This window comes from Nyctereutes procyonoides, unplaced genomic scaffold (assembly GCF_905146905.1).
Source record: "Nyctereutes procyonoides isolate TBG_1078 unplaced genomic scaffold, NYPRO_anot_genome, whole genome shotgun sequence".
NCBI lineage: Eukaryota > Metazoa > Chordata > Mammalia > Carnivora > Canidae > Nyctereutes > Nyctereutes procyonoides.
The window spans coordinates 9,910,350-9,928,043 of record NW_026575130.1 but is presented as its reverse complement, the minus strand read 5'-3'; the positions used below and the strand labels follow the sequence as shown (position 1 = coordinate 9,928,043).

Sequence of the window (17,694 nt, the reverse complement as noted above, 5' to 3'; positions counted from 1 at the left end):
TCTCTTTATGTCTATCATAAATAAATAAATAAATAAATAAATAAATAAAATAAATAAATCTATCTATCTTAAAAAAAAGAGAGAGAGAAATATAAATGTACTTGGTAGCTCATCAAAAACTTGTCTTTTTAAAAAAGAACTATCCCAGAGTTCTTGAAAGAAAAAACTACTGAAACATCCTGTTGGGCAGCCCGGTGGCTCAGCGGTTTAGTGCCACCTGCAGCCCAGGGCCTGATCCTGAAGACCCAGGATCAAGTCCCATGTTGGGCTCCCTAAATGAAATATCCTGTGTTATTTTTTAAAATAAGTTTGTTTCAAAGTGTTTAGAATAGGATCTAGAACATAGTACACACTATGTAATTATTAAATAGTTTTAACTATTAAAACTATTATTAAATAGTTTAAAAACAAGTAAAAAACACTCTTCAATTCTTTTTGCTAATAGCTTGTTTGAAGCTTTTATATCTATCTTTAACTGTCATCTATAGCTTTATGGTTCCCAGATATGTATCTCTAGTTCAGACACTGCTCTGGGACGGTGACCCATAAGTTACCTACCCCTTCTCTCCTTCCAGGTATCTATCTATAAGGCACTTGAAGTCACTAAGACCAAGGTCACACTCTTGATTTTCCCTCTTAAATTCCACCTTCTTCCTAAAATACCTTCTCTTAGTTCCCTTTCTCACCATTGTCTTCTGACATATGTCTTGAATGTTTCTTATTCTTTGGAGGTCCTCAACAAAAGGGAAGTAGAGGAAAAACGAAATGAGGAATACAATAGAGGAAAATCTGGATACATCTATATAGGCGATTCTCACCTTCCCTAAGTAAAGGTATATAGCTCCACTTAAGCCTGAGTCCAACAGTGACTAAGTACTCAAATAAGTTGTTTTAACAATGGATGGAAATGAAAGCATTACAGATTTAACCTACATGAGTTCATAGTAGTGGAAAAAACACCAGCCTCTGAACTCCACTCCTTTGCTAAATTCTGCTGTTCATTATAGGTCAAAGATACAGCTGGTCAAAAGAGTAAAATGCTGGTGATGGCAGATTTTATACACCTTTACATTCCCTACTTTCACACAGTTCTGTAGTTTCTGTTATTTTGAACTTCTAAAGATCCTGTTAAGGTCCAAGTGTGCATGGACATGGGAAGAGGAAAGGCCACCCTGTGAACAAGTGTGCTCTAAGCAGAATGGACCAGAAAGCTTGTAGAACCTCAGCTTTAAGTCCTACAACCAACCTACACCCACACCCACATCCATTAGGCTAGAGAAACTGGGCATTCTGATTTTTCAGATATATGCTATGTGTTCTTCTGTAAATGAAAAAGAAGCAGAACTGGGCAATAATGTAGAGAATTAAAATAAGATTCATGTTACTTGACTTTAAACAGAGAGGTTTTGTACTTTAATTATTATTATATCTAGGTTGCTGCTGGTAAATAACAAAAAGAGGATAAAATGTTAAGGACTGAAATGAAATCACAAAAGACTTAAAAAGATAACATTTGATGTTATCTTTTGTCCTTTTTCTAACATTTTTCTAACACTACCATCAACACTTAGTACATGCAATACACGAATACTGTAGGAGGCACTGAGGACTGAATTTTTAGTATATTTATACAACATACTGGTTTATACTGTGAATCCTAGATTTTCAAAGCAGTCATTTTGAAAATAACCCTTTCTTTTTCTTTTTCTTTTTTTAATCCTGAAAAACAAGAGAAGCAACAGCAAATTCTTGTGGGTTTACAAAAAAACTGCTATCAAGTAAATTATTATTCTCTCCTACAAATACATTTTGATCCACAAAGTGACATTTAGCAAAGACACTTGTAAAGGCATCAGACTGATAAGATATTGCTCCTTACTTATCAAGAAAGACCTGGGAAGGCAGGGGCTCTCACCTTGTTTGGAGTTGACATCTGATGGGAGGTGTGAAGGGTGTGATCCTGGAGAAAAGTGCTCGTCGCTGTACGTGATGAGGGGGGTGAGAGGATGAACCGCATGTGATGGCTGCACCACGGGCACCTTATTTGACTGCAAAGTAACCACAAGATCAATGGTTAATAGGAATACCCAGCTCCTGTCTCCTCTCCAAAGAAAAAGTCACATAACAGCAGTAACTGGGCATCAGCATAACCCATGAAACATCTCTAGACCTGGATAACTCAACTCATCTGCTGTACTCATTACATCTTCAGAATTTTTCCATGTTAAATACTATTCAAGTATATGAATATCCCATCAAGAGACTATCAGTTATTTAATCAGCACCTTTTGGAGATTTAGGTTGATTACTATTATTTCATATGACATAAATTTCTGTATGTATATATTTATACTTCCTTTTGAGGATTATCTCCTCAGGTTCAATTCAACCAGTAGCTACTGGAGCAAAAGTTACAAATATTTTATAAGCTCTTTTTATTCATTACATATCTCTGGCAATAAAAAAGCACTGAACTGCTCAATGAACAAGTGAATAAATAAATATTACCAATCTGAAGGTCAACTTTTTAAACAACCCAATAAATAAAAATTTGCTTAGTTTATAGAATTTGTAATTCTCTAATTGTACATCTTTAAAAACCATGTTACAGCACTGTTTTTCATGTCTTATAGCTTTGTCAATCAAACATGACCATCTGTTATGCTTTAGCACTAATCAGTTCATCTTTAGGTTCTCTAGTTTTCAGAAGTCTTAACTGATAAAAGGGAACTTCTAACCTTGAGTTTAACTGCATAACATGAAATATGGCTTTAAATTACTAACACTTTATATTTGACACTTTATATGTCTTATATTAATTTAAAAACAAATTTTATTATTGAATTTGGAAGTCTAAAATTATATAACAATAATAAGTTTTTAAAGGCTCAGGTTATTTTTTGGAATTTATCAATTTGGAAGCTGGACTCTATTTATTTGGTTAAAGGTGATTTTTTTTTCTCCCCTCTACCTCCCCAAAGTGCTTACTAAACAAATCAAGTAATACAAGCAAGACCCAGGCAGTTTAACCTGATTAGGGAGACTGGTTTTTATAAACTCTACATTCCCTCACCTCAAAAAGAAAGTAAATTCAACACAATTATATACATGAAAAATACATATTTGATTTTAACGTCATCTACTAATTACAGCAGTCCCAGGAAGATCTCTATTTACAAATGCTACAGTAATAAGTAACTTGTGAATTTAAGAGGAATAAAATACAATGAATTTTGAATATTCAGTAATTAACTAGTTCAGACATGTCTTCACCATAATTAGTTTGAATTAGTGAGATTTTTAATGCGCTATAAACTAAAATGTATGTGAAATCTGTTTCTCCAGAAGTAAATATATGTATTAAAAAAAAACTGAGCAGCTACCTGACAATTGCACCGTATAAACTGCTTAAAATGTAGGTCCATATCTCAGTAGTTGAAGCCCCTGTAACACACGTGTTGTGTGTGGTGATGGCACCTATGACTTACATGCTCATTTAAATTTTTTTTCCTTACAAATTAGATATAAAAAATATGTTGCTCCAATGCTCAGAAAAATTAGGAACAATTATCCTAGTAACACTTAATTCTCTTTATAGCTAGTAATACTAATTCTCTATACCCTAGCATTACAACCTCTACCCAAAAAAGTTTATTTGAAAAAAGGCGAAAAAAAAATCAACCCATTTTAGACAATGATATAATTTCCATACTAGATTTTCCGTTTTATAAAATGATCAGCTCCTCTCTAATGCTAGAACTTGCACAGCTCATATAGCCCTGGGCATTTATTAAATAGAGTACCATTATCAAAGCCCCCCACCTTCTCTCTGTATACCTCAGTACAGACATCTATGCATATAAATGTGTAAAAGGTTAAAAAAATGTTTCAATGCTTTTCAAGTGTTAATGATGCAGTTGCCAAATACACAGAATGAGCTTCTTAAATACAAGGAATTTAGAATGCTAGAGGAGGTGTGGGGGGGTGCAGGGATAGGAGGATATTATTACAAACCCTCTTTAAAATGGAAACAAAAATCTCAACACCCAAATGCTAAAATGAATATATTTCAACTCTTCTAAACTGCTTTGAGTTTCATTTCAAAAGTCTCATAAGAAGCATAATTGCCAAGCAATCTACAAAGGTATTTTCTTAGAGTGCTTACAAAGAGTAAGCATTGCAGAAATCTCCTGGAAATATATATATTTTGCATGTCTTTCTTATTTCCAGAGCACCACCTTAAGGAACCTGCATTAGCAGGCAGCATCTTCTTAATGTCTGACCTATCCCTCCAGTCATATAGCTCAGAATCTGGTGCCATGAATTTTTGCTAAATTATGCTATCCTTGCTCTCCTCTTAATTTTACGGTTTTCAACACAGATTTGCTTTCCTGTGGGAAGGAGATAAGAAGCTGAGGATTTTAATTTAAGCTCTGGCCTTGTCTTATATTTTGCAAGATGGATAGTGAAAGCAGTACTAGTAGGTGTGTTAAAGCCAACAAGGATTATGTCCATTTTTGTGGCCAAATAATAAAAGCAATATGAATTCTCAATAATGTGTGTGAGCACAATTCTGAGGTTTCTATTTTGCCTCCTGCAGACCACCTTCACTATGTATATAAATATCCAACCCTATGCTACATGCACATCGCCATCACGGTCAAGTAACCTCAGCCCTAAATTGTGGGCTTCCTCTGATATCAGGAGTTATTGTCCTTTGATACTATATGCACACACAAGGCAAGAACCCAGACAATGCTACTTCGTGTAATTTTTAAGACAGAAAATATAACCATTCTTAATTCTAGTCCTTTAATCTCCAAATAACAGTGTGGTATTTGTTGTGGTGGAGAGTAGGAGAGGGGAGGAACAACCAATTGATTACCTAGTCAAATTTGTCTACCATGAGTAAATTTATGTAGTTATATTATAATGCATGATTATACCTGTATATGAGGGCATATGTATATATTTATTAAGACCAATAATGTGCCAAGCATTCTTCTAGCACTGAAGGCCGGAGCAGACAAGGTCCCTAATCGCATGCAGCTTTCTTTCTAAGAGTTTATAAGACAAAGAATAAATATGCAGAAAAACCAAACCAAACCAAAACAAAAAGATGGTATATCAAGTACTATGAAAAAAAGGAACTGGGTGACAGGAGAAACAGTGTATATGTAATTATATGCCTTCATATTCCACTAAAGCTGTAAGAAACCACAAGTGCATTTAGTTTAAGATTCTAATTTTCTAAGATAGGAAGCTGAGCAACGGAGGTCACCAGGAAACGAATAATCAAACCATGACCATGGTCAGCACTTCTAATAACACAACCTTGCTCACTACACAACTCCAATGATAATAGGGTCACTGGGAATAAAATGGGAATGGAAATCCCTGGAGTCACTCAGTATAGTGCAATCAAGTAGTAGAGAAATATATTTTTGGCTTCTACTCTGTGTTGACTGACTACTGTCTACCTAGTACCTCACTTACAGAACCCAAGTCTCTTGACTCCCACTCTTGTGCTTCTTCCAACTACACATCTCTCTGTAAGGGAGAGAGGAAGGTGAAAATCATATTGATTCTTTTTTTCATTCATACATACAGTCAAGAACATTCACAGGTGCAGTCACTGGTACACAGGTGCATTCATAGGTAAAGTCTTAGCTTCCAGTGGAAAATCACCAGGTAGCCCCAATGTGTGTCGTTTGTTTCATTATCCCAGGATAATAGCACCCATGATTATTCCACCCCTATGAGATACCTGGCAGCTTTAAGACATCCCAAATCCTCTGCTGCTGCTCAGATAGGTTCAGAAACTTATCTAAGTTCACATGGCAATAAGTGGCCAAGCCAGGCCACAGACCCTGATCCTCCAAGTACATATTCTTTCATCTCACACAGGCAAGCAAAGGAAAAGTATGAAAGATGGAGAGAGCAGGTACTCAAAAAGGGATAGAAAAATATGAGGGGTAAGATTCTAGAAGACGACCCTCTCACCTACACTCAGCACCCACACATGCCTATTCAGTAGGAAGCCTGCGATCTTTTCCCAAGCTTGAAAAATCATCAGGCCACCCTACCCACATAGCCCATAAAAATTATAGCAACTAACACTTACCAAGCGCTTAGTGTGTGCTAAGCATTTTATAGTATCTTTGAGGCAGGTGAGGACACTTTTACAGATGAGGAAATTGAGGCATGGAGAGGTCAGGTAACTTTTCCAAAGGCACAAAGCTAGTAAGTGGCAAAACTAAGGTTCAAATGCAGAAACTCTGTCTCTGGAGACCACAATTGTTACCAGCATACCACGCAGGCTCCCTGAAGAGCCAAGTTCATAACAACTTAGACAGTGAGTTTACCATCTGGGCCTGACAGTAGGTGACATCGATGAAATGACTGTGTGGTCTCTGTCCCAGGCACAGGAATCACATCAGACAAAGAGGCACCTCAGTAGAAGGGGTTAGAGCTGCAAAGACTCAACTGGCGGCTTTCTCTCCAGGACTGGGAAACATTCCAAGGAAGCTAGCTTGGCTGCCGTCCAGGCTGGTCCCTGCAGGTAAGGACCTCTTTGGTATCACAGCCAATAAAACCCACACCTCCTGTGGACACGAAGTGGGTGCCACTTAGGGATCCTGAGAGCCACCCCCAAAGCAATGTTCCCAGAAATGACCCACTCACTGCTGGCAGTAACTCAAGCTGTCATGAATGTTGTCAGCCTCCAAGGATGTGGTTCTGGGAAGGACTAAAAAATGGTTCAGTGCCCTCCTAGCTAAGGCCATGGGCCTACTGGTAAGTGCAGTAATTGGGGGAGAAACCTGCTGGTCTAGGAGCTAGTCCCCACCCGGCACATCTTGAGATTTCAACTAAACCCACAATGCAGGATCTAGCTGTGCATAAAGGCCTTGAGTTCCATTTCAACTGGCTGTGCATTTTATCAATAATCCTCCTGGTAATAACCAAATTCAGGGAATATTAACACTCCACCAACTTACCGAGATGAAGAATTTCATCTGGCCTCAATTTTTTATGGTGCCATTTTACTTTTTATTAAACTCTTAGGAAATCTGGTACTCATGAAATAGAAGCCATGTAATTTTATATTGTGTCTTCTCCTCCTCTTCTGAGAATTTGAGCTTCTTAAGCTTTCCCACAAAGAGGAGATTTAATTTACTCTGAAAAGATACAGTGATTCTTGTACCAACTAGACCTTAAAAGTAATATTTTGTACTGGAAATCTTCTAAGATCCACCAAAGCTTAATACCTGATTCTAGTCTGATGTGGCCTTCAAATCTAAGACCACGACTAGTTGTGATGTAGTTTTCTAAGATAATAATTAGAGCCTAGGCTCTGAAGACTTCCTGAGCAGGAACTGATAAATTCTAAGGTTTGCAGACACTCTGCAAACTCTGAGCCTAAGTCTGGAGGCAAAGGGATGGTCTCTATCGGACACCCAGAATGTTTTCCTATGAGCGGAAGGAATATGTCATAGGGAAAGGAATTAATATGGATTAGACAGCCAGTAAGTGCTAGTCATTATGGCCATGCCTTTATATTCTCTGGCACTCATCCACATACGTGGGCAGTATCACCTCTATATTTATAGATGAGAAGGCAGAGTTCTTTCGGACACAGAGCTAAGTAATAATTAGCTGAGAAAGGACTTGTACTGGCATTTAGTTTGACACCCAAGTCCCTGCTCTTCCTGCTCCACATGCTCATTCCTCATCTCCTCTCTCCACCTCTGTTCCAAACTGCTCTGCCAGGTGACAGTGGCCTGCCATGGGCCCCACTGCAGCGAGCATTTGGATAGCAACCACTGCCGACTTGGACCAGCAGGTCTGTACCCACTGTTTTCCCAGTTCTCTTTACAGTGGTGATTTCCAGACATTATACCACGTGATTCTGAAATCACCCTAACTTGTTATAATTTATGTTTTATCAAAAAGAAAAGCTTCAGAGAGGGTAAGTAATCTGTACAAGGTCACACAGGATGTTAAGTAGTAGAGACAGGACTGGAACCCAAGGAGGTGACTCTCAAGTCCACAGCTCATATCCCAAGTACCCAAAAGTGGGCAGTCTTGCCATCCTCTGGTTTCCACGTGGAAGAGATAAGTACTAATTTAGTTTAATTTTCAAGTACATGGGAAGTGGAGGCACAGAGTTCTGATCCCAAACATTCATATCCACTTAATTGCTACGCTTAAGTAATAAACTTATTTAGAATCTCAGTTTCCTCATATGTAAAATGGGTGGAATAATATCTCATAGAATTAAGGCAAGGATTAATGAACAATGCAAATAAAACATCAGATCCTGGCATATAATATATGTTCAATAAATATTTGTGGAATGAGTAAAGGAAAGAAGAAAGGAAAAAGAGGCCCAATAAGTGAATTACTCTGGCTCTCAAAAGTTCAAATCGCTTATCTCTCAGACACAGTAAATTTTAAGAGTTTAGACGGCTTAGACTTTGCTATAACATACATGTACACATAGATTTTCTATGTGTTTGCTTTGTTTCCTCTTCTACATTATAATTTAATAGGCCATACAATCTTAGTTTATTCATTTGAAAAATCTCTTATAGCAGTAGTTCTCAAACTTTTTGCTTTCAGAGTGCTTAACACTCTTAAAAATCACTGAAGATCCCAATGAGCTCGTTTGTGTGAGTTTATTTATAAATTCCACATTAGAAATTAAAATGAGGAATTTAAAAATATTAATTCATTTAAAAACAACAATCTTATGTTGCATGTTAACATAAAAAGCATTCTTATGAAAAAAGACCATTTTCCAAACAAAAATATAAAGGTGGTATTGTTTTACATTTTTTTGCAAATCTCTTTTAGCATCTAGTTTAACAGAAGATAACTGGATTCTCTTATCTGCTTTTGCATTCAGATCTCCATTTTGATGTTATTTTGGTTGAAGTACATGAAGAAAATTCAACCTCAACAGATGTGTTGTTGAAAGGAGAGGATTATTAGTAGTCTTTTCAGATTATTGTGGAACTTTTTGATACTATACCAAAACTTAACAAGTGGTAATTTACTAAAGGCTAGTTCCAGGGGATCCCTGGGTGGCGCAGCGGTTTGGCGCCTGCCTTTGGCCCAGGGCGCGATCCTGGAGACCCGGGATCGAATCCCACATTGGGCTTCCGGTGCATGGAGCCTGCTTCTCCCTCTGCCTGTGTCTCTGCACCTCTCTCTCTCTCTCTCTGACTATCATAAATAAAAAAAAAAAGTTTAAAAAAAAAAAAAAGGCTAGTTCCAGTGTTATGGCTCCTGGCTGGCTTAGTTGGTGGAAAGGTGACTCTTGATCTTGGGGTTATAAATTTGAGTCCCACATTGGGTGTAGAGATTACTAAAAAATAAAATATTTTTTTAAAGGCTAGTTGCAATGTAGAGTCAAAAATCATATCAATATACTTTTCCTACTCTTACATTAAAATCCACTGATATATCTAGAGTTTTCAATTTAACTGTTCATGATTTTGTAACATCATGCATTTTGGTTATTTGGAAAATACTAGTTAACTGAGTTGACATATTTTGTTATATAATATAAAAATCACATTCATTAATACATCACTGATCTCATTAGAAAAGCTTTAACGATTTGGGAAGCTATCTGGCCCAGAGTAGCAGATACAAGCTTTCTAAAATTCTAATTTTTGAATTTCAAAAGCTCAAATTCTATCACTGGCAACAGTCAACTGTTTTCACTAAAGACAGATTAACTTTGCTCATTTACAAGAAAATATCTGCCAAATACCAAAGTTGGAAGAACCATAGTTAGGTATGCATTTAAGGCCCAACATTTAATAAAATTAATAATTTTTACTGCTTCATCAGGATATTCTTAGGTGACATTGTGAATTATTTTTTCCCATGGGAGGGTATTGTGCAAAATTCAATGATTACAAATACTAGTTTTACCCACCATTGCTTCTGCACCATCAATGCAAATGTCAACACAGTAGAAAAGACAAATAATGTGTTAGTGTCATCATGAGAATAGTTTTGACCTTGTGGGTAAAACTATCTCAGGGAACCCCAAAGTCCCAAAGACTATACTTTGAGAACTGCCACCTATAGTAAAGAATACTGCAGAAATAGTTATTGATTATTATAGACTATTGAGGCTAATAAAGTGAAGAGTATGATTTCAAGTAGTTTGAATTCAGAGAGAAACTCATTTGTAGGTTATAAATATGGAGTGTTTTTGTGATATACTAAGCTATCATTTTCCCCTCCTATTTGCTAGTATTCTAAATAGACCAAATCAAGAGAAATTTGAAAAGCAAACAAAAATAATGTATGCCATATCTAAATGGTATCTAAAACATTTTAAAACTCCTTGACTCCCTTCATTTCAGTCAGTACAGAACGCCAGAATTGTGCTCTTTCATCAATTTTGAATTATTTTCTTCAAAGGGATTCTTGATATACAGTAGCAGGAATACGGATTTGCACACTTAGGTGCTAAAAAGCTTCCTTCAAGTCCCTCAGTTACACTCAGTCACTGTCCGCACTGTACTTACAGCTTCTAGGACTTGACCCCTAGGACTCGACAGTATTCATCACACTGTACTGTTAGCATTTGTGCATCTATTTTCTCTCACTAGAGGTCACACCTTGGTGACTTATCTGCAGCATCCCCCGCAGGTCCTGGCAAGGCAGAGATAGTCAATATCTGTTTCTCATAACATTGTCTGAATGAGGCATTCCAACACTAAGAAGTTCATTTCTTTTAAGAAAGAATTCATACCTTTACATTTTAAACAGGGATCAATCCTTGCATTTCCTATTGATGTGTAAAAAATTAACACTAAGGTATCAGCAGCTTGACATATCACCATTTACCGTCTCACAGCTTCCATGGGGCAGGGTTTCAGCACTGTGTGACCAGGTTCTCTGCTCTGGCTATTGCAGGGTTTTGGCTGGGCAGAAATCCTGTCTGCAGGATCTGCAAGCTCAAGTTCTGTGTTTAGGAGACTTCAGTTCCTTGCTAGTTGTCAGGTGGGGACCACTCACATTCCCTGACAAATACCCCTTCCATCTGAAAGCCAGCAATAGTGCCTCAAAGATTTCTTGTTTTGAATCTCTTAACTTCCTCTTATATGCAGTGGAGAAACCTTTCTGCTTTTTTAAGGGCTCCATGTGAGCATGTCAGGCCTATCTTATAATCTCTTTCCTTAAGTCACCAGTGAGAGTGGGAGAGGTGGGTGGGGTGGCTAGGATAAGCTCAGGGTACTGCAAGACCTGTATCACTTGTTAAGACAAAGATAATCCTTTAACCTCATTTTTCCCCTCTTGTTTACAAAACATTATCAACAATTAATCTTCAGCATATAAAAATGAAGTGCCTTAACAAACATTATTTGGTGTTATTTCTGATTATAGTTATTCTGATTATATTGTAAAGTTCTGAGGTTCAGTTAGTTTTGTGTTTTCTCTTTTTTCTTTTTTTATCCAGGGGCCACAATTTCAAGAGTATGTTACTCACACATGCCAGAATTGAGAGGTATTGTAGTTCAGCAGGGAAGGGACAAGAGTTAGGATTAGCACATCCTTCCCTTCCCTCCTTCTAATATCAGGGAAATCAGGGAGAATTATGTGCAAGGAAAGTTCTACATTAACTACAGGGTCATGGCTTAAGAAATGGGAAAGGGAAATCTTCACTAAACAGAGTTGAGAGAGCAAATAAATTTATTTTGAAGAAATTTTAAGAGAGATTTGGTTTTCTATCCAATATCCACATGTCAGATTTTGGCCAATCATTTACCTAAAGTTTTCTAAGAAAACTTTTAGAGAAATCATTTTTTTCCAAAGATTTTATTTATGCAAGAGACAGTGAGAACAAAAGTGAGAGAGAAAGAGAGAGAGAGAGAGCACGGCATGTGAGTGCACAAGTTGAGGGGAGGGGAGGGCAGAGGGAGAAGCAGACTTCTTGATGAATGGCAAGCCTGACATGGGACTCAATCCTAGGACCTGGGGATCCTGACCTGAGCTGGAGGCAATCGCTTAACTAATTGAGACACCCAGGCACCTGAAAAATCATTTTATATTTATTTAAGTGCAACTCTTGTATTACAAGGTTATATATAACTTTATTTTAACTTAATTATCTCATCCTTTAGGGTGACTAAAGAGTTATATAATTGCCTTACCATTTATGAATCATTAATAACGCACTCTATGCTGTATGAAACAAACATAGTAGAAATGAAGTAAATCAAAAAAAGATCATTAAAAAGAGAGAAAGTACAGGTTGCAACAGCTAAAACCTGGATGCTTCAGTGAGAAAGACAAGAGAAGGGATATTCACTGAGTACTGACTATATTCTAGGAACTATGAGTGATGCTTTTACACTTGCGCTCCAATTTATTTCCCCATTTTCAAATGAGGACACAAACTAAGGCTCAGACAGGCTAAGTTTTGCCCCAGATCAGCCTGTGAATGGTTGAATGTGGATCAAATACAGAGTTGTTTTATCCCAAAGAACTGAACATTTCATTGTGAATGGCTTAAAAGAATGGCAACAAAAGGGAATAATTCATTCTGGGAGCCAAAAGGGGACCCACACTTTTCAGTAATAAGAGTCTCCAGATAAAGGGACTGGGGCAGGAAGCTGAGAGAAGATTGGTGTAAAAGGGAAAATCACTTCTAATTATGTAAAGTTGCAACATCCTATTATTTGATTGATTTCATACCTCCCTTCACAACATCCCTAATCCTCTGAGTACTTGCATTTATTTTTTGTGTTAAGGACTGTCCTTTGTCCATGTTAAGATTGTCCTTTGAGGGACACCTGGGTGGCTCAGCGGTTGAGTGTCTGCCTTTGGCTGAGGGCGTGATCCTAGAGTCCCAGGATCGAGTCCCGCATCCGGCTCTCTGCATGGAGCCTGCTTCTCCTCCCTCTTCCTGTGTCTCTGACTCTCTCTGTCCCTTGTGAATGAATGAATGAACTCTTTAAAAAGTAAAAAATAAAAAAGACTGTCTTTTGAAAATGAAGAGAAAGAAGTAGAGTCATTCAAGATTAACAAACAAACCAAAGAACAAAACAAACAGGTTTGAGATTTACTGTGATAGTGGTGAAATATTACAAATAAGGCCAGCCAGTGGCTAATTCAGAGCCAAATAAAGGCCGAAGTGAAAGAAAGGATCTTTAGATCAGGCAGGATAAAGAGAAAGATGAGCCTGCCTGGACCACTAGCTGTACAAGTGTAGGTTCTATGGGGTGCATATGTGTATGTAAAAATTTTTATTAAAGATTTATTTTATTAGAGAGAGAGAGAGAGAGAGAGAGAGAGAGAAAGAAAGAAGGAAAGAAGAAAGAGAGAAGAAAGGAAGGAAGGAAGGAAGGAAGGAAGGAAGGAAGGAAGGAAGGAAGGAAGGAGAAAGAAAGAAAGAAAGAAAGAGAAAGAAAGAAAGAAAGAAAGAAAGAAAGAAAGAAAGAAAGAAAGAAAGAAAGAAAATGTGAATATGGAGGATGGGCAGAGACAGTCCTAAGCAGACTGCACCAAGCAGAGCCCAACATGGGGCTTGATTTCATGACCCTCAGATCATGACCCAAGCTAAAATGAAGAGTCAGAAGCTTAACTGCCTGTACCACCCAAGCATTCCTCATAATGTAAAATTTTGCAGTGGAAGGACAAGGGGTAGGGCAAGATTGCAATGGTTTATAGCATTTTCTGGATCACAGACACTGATCTGATAAAAAGCTGTGTATAGATGTTTTTATACACAGATACAATCACACATCAATGGATTATGGCAGGAGGTTGCAGTATCATGCATAGGGGAGAATAAGGCCTATGGGCTCTAGATTAAAATCTGCCGCTGTTTTCTAAGAGAGAAGAGCTTTAGCAATCACTGCATAGTATTACTAAGATAGAGTTTAATCAGCTTGTCCAAAGTAGTATTTGTTTTAGTATTTGTTTGATTTAAATCAAAAGAAGTTTAGATCACTGGGAAATAATGGAAGGTAAACAAGTCAGTGAAGCTGGGTGAGAAGGCAGGAGCAAGAGCCTTCTTTGTCTAGCCATGGAGAGCTCAGAGCAGAGGCAACAGGCTCTACTTCCCTCTGTAACCCAGTGACAAGGCTGTGTAATGACAGCGGGTAATAGAAAAGGACAGAATGAGGTGACTCCAGGAGCCCCAGAATAAGAGAGGGCGTGCACTGCTTCGGGTGAGTGAATTCCCAGACGCTCTCCTCTGAACTTTATCAGCCATTATTCCTAAACAGGTTCAGTCAGGTTTTCTGGTGCTGGTCTGGCACATGTTGGTTAAAAAGGCTCTTTCAACCCACTGCCCAGGAATGGCATACTTGAAGGGTAAAGGAAGTCTTCCCATGGCCACCATGGCAATACCTATTACCCAGTTTCAGAGGGCTGGGAGACTGCCTTGTGGCACTTGAGATGTCCAATGGGACGGGAGGAATGTCTGTGGCCCACAAAACGAGGTGACTGTAGCTCTCCCCTTGAGACAGAGGGTGTCTGAAGCCAGCATGGGGTCAAGATCAGGGAAGTACCACAGCTCCCAAGAGGGAGAGGGTGGATGAGCTGTTTATATGTTCAGACTGCAAAAGCATGGTACACAATTCTACAGGGACAAAGGCAACAGATTTAAACCTAATAATTTCATATTGGAAAGGCATCTTTTACACTTAAGTAACTATGTGAAGACACTGTTTTATTTGAAATAAAACTGATTTTTGTTTTTAAGATCAGATGTGAAGCATTTACGAAACAATAATAAGAAGGCTTCTATGCCAATTTTGTCCCACCAAACTATCTCTGATTTTAATAAATGTTGTAAGTGTAAAAATATTCTGTGTTTAAGAGAGGGTGTTTAAGGGGCCCCTGAGTGGCTCAGTCAATTGAGTGTCCCACTCTTGGCTTGGCTCAGGTCACAATCTCAGGGTCATGTGATTGAGCACTGTGTGGGATTTTCTCTCTCCCCCTCTGCCCCTACCCCCAAAACAAAAGCAAAAACAAAAAACTGGGTGTTTTAAAAAGTGAAAGGAGTAACATTTACATCTGTAGGGATCCTCACTTTTCTACACATTTTGCTTAAGAGTCTTTCAGAAATCAAAAGAAAAATATACAGGGCAGCCCGGGTGGCTCAGCGGTGTAGCACCTGCCTTCGGCCCAGGGCGTGATCCTGGAGAGCTGGGATCAAGTATCACTAGTATCATGTCAGGCTCCCTGCATGGAGCCTGCCCTCTCCCTCTCCTCTCTGTGTATTCTCATGAATAAATAAAATCTTAAAAAAAAAGAAAAATATACAATGAATAAAGTATTTTGCATTCAGCTACTAACACTAAAACTCTAATTGAGCTAAGGTTTATTAGGAAATTCAGGTCATTTTCTATGAATATATAAATGTATTTACACTGTAATATAAGCACTAAAGCCACTCCATAGAGTAGCTGGTAGTCACTAGTTTTTGAGCCCTTGAAATGTGGCTATTAGTGCTGTAAGTGTGAAATACACACTGAATTTCAAACAATATGAAAAAAAGAATGTAAAAAATCTTAGTATTTCTTTTTTAATACTGACTACACGTTGAAATAACATTTTGGCTTTATGGCATTAAAGTTATTACTAAAATTAATTTAACCTCTTTCTCTTTACTTTTTTCATTGGCCACTAGAAAATTTAAATATGGCTTCTATTTGTGACTCACATTATGTTTATCAGGCAGGTCTGCTCTGCTTTAGAGTTTGAAAATCTGTATGTAAGACTGCCTTTTTTCCCTACTATACTCCAATTTGGCTTAAGCAACAACAAAAAAGTAGGCATGTTTACTGAGAAAAGTTCCTTTAGCTAAAGGAAACAGATTAGGACAAAGAAAGTAGAAAAGTTTAGTGGAGGAGTTGGCAAACATTAAAATTCAATATCTCATACTGAGAGCCAAGTGAAGAGGTTTAAATCCAAGTATTTACATGATAAGCAGTATAAAACTCTAATGTTTCATATAATGTAATGAAAAAATAACTAAATGGTATCTTTCATAGGTTAGAGTCTTCTGAATAAATAAGCAGTTACATGTAACTTCTTCAGCTTGTCAGCTCAGATTACTTTTAAAAACACCTAATACACATTTTCAGATTCTTTACGAGTTAATGATCAACTCATTCCTTGATGGGTAACCATCTTTTCCATCTCACATCAGAGTATACTGCCTAAAAAAATCCCCACAGCTTATCTTGAGTGAAAATGAAGCTGTATTCATAGGATATACTTGTATGAGTCAAGGAAAAAGAACCTTTTGTTTTGGATTTAAAAACAAAATCCTGAAATGAGTTGAGGCAGAATGGAGGCAGAAAACTTAAATGACAAATACAGTAGATTACAAAATTAGGTTTTATGTAATTTTGCACATTTTGATTCATCTTAAAGCCCCCAAGTAAGTCAAACTAGAAAACTTTCCTTGAAAACATTTGCTTCAATGGTATAAAAAGAGGAAGCAAAATGTAAAGACCTTTTATAATTTTAAAATTTTTTGTAAAGACCTTTTAAAAGACTCTAAATTCTACTTATATATTATGAAAGAGAAGTGTTCTATAGCTAGTGGGAATCATAGCAGCAAAGATGAAAATAGTTATTTATCCTTTGCTGGTGAAAAAGGATACTTCACCAAACATAAAGTTAAAAATAAACTATTTTGTACCATTTATTGTGAATAGAAAACATCCTCCCTGAATTTTATTTTGTTTCTTTTTGGGGGTGGGGGTTCATGCTGATGAACTCAAGGTAGATACTGAATGCCCTATCTATAAATCCTTCATAAGAGCAACCTAGGTTGCCTTTAATTTATAGTAGTGTGCTGAAGCTGGCTTGTACTTGCTCTCTAGAGTGAATTACTACATTTTCAGGAATTCTGAGAGTCTGTTAATATTATGTGGGTAGCTAGAGATTGGCCATGGTGGGATTATTTACACCATGGAAACTGGCAAATGTGAAAAGTCCGTGTCACTTCCCCTGAAGCTGTTGTTAAACATGTAACAGCACACCACACCACTAGCAATCCCTGAAATGCTTCCTAAATTACTAGGTGAAACAAACTTTTCTTTCTTGATATCTCTTTGACAAGTAACAGAACATAATTTTGATCTTTGTCTGAAACCATTCCAGAATAAGGAATCATCATTTGACAGATGATTCCTGCTAAAACACTGGGTGGGACGTGTAGCCATCATGTGGTCATTAATCACGTTGCCTGGTACCTTATGCCTGAGCCTTAACAGCATGAAGTCTGAGTGACTACTAGAAGGAGCTCCACTGCACAGAAATGAGAAGAGACTTGTAGAAGATTCATGGGTATCCCCCCCCACACTCCATTCAAGGAAATAATGTATTCAAAAAAGTGTGAAAATACTTGATATAAATATATTTTTTAAAGAATTTATTTATTTATTTATTATTTATTTATTATTTATTTATTTATTTATTTATTTATGAATGAGAGACACAGGGAGAGAGAGAGAGAGTGGCAGAGACACAGGCAGAGGGAGAAGCAGGCTCCATGCAGGGAGCCTGATGTAGGACTCGATCCCGGGACTCCAGGATCACGCCCTGGGCCGAAGGCAGGCACTAAACCACTGAGCCACCCAGGGATCCCCTATATAAATATTTTTTAAAGTTACGTATAACAAATGAATCTTACGCTGGAAAGGA

At 37.5% G+C, this 17,694-nt stretch overlaps 1 protein-coding gene across 4 annotated transcripts in view; it reads right to left on the bottom strand.

Annotated features, from left to right (window-relative positions):
• Positions 1–17,694, bottom strand: part of LEF1 (lymphoid enhancer binding factor 1) — a 118,221-nt gene that overhangs the window by 33,140 nt on the left and 67,387 nt on the right. For all 4 annotated transcript variants that reach the window (XM_055342485.1, XM_055342486.1, XM_055342484.1 and 1 more), the window contains exon 4: positions 1,916–2,048. In XM_055342485.1, the coding sequence (XP_055198460.1) occupies positions 1,916–2,048 (133 nt within the window). The remainder of the gene's footprint in view (positions 1–1,915; positions 2,049–17,694) is intronic.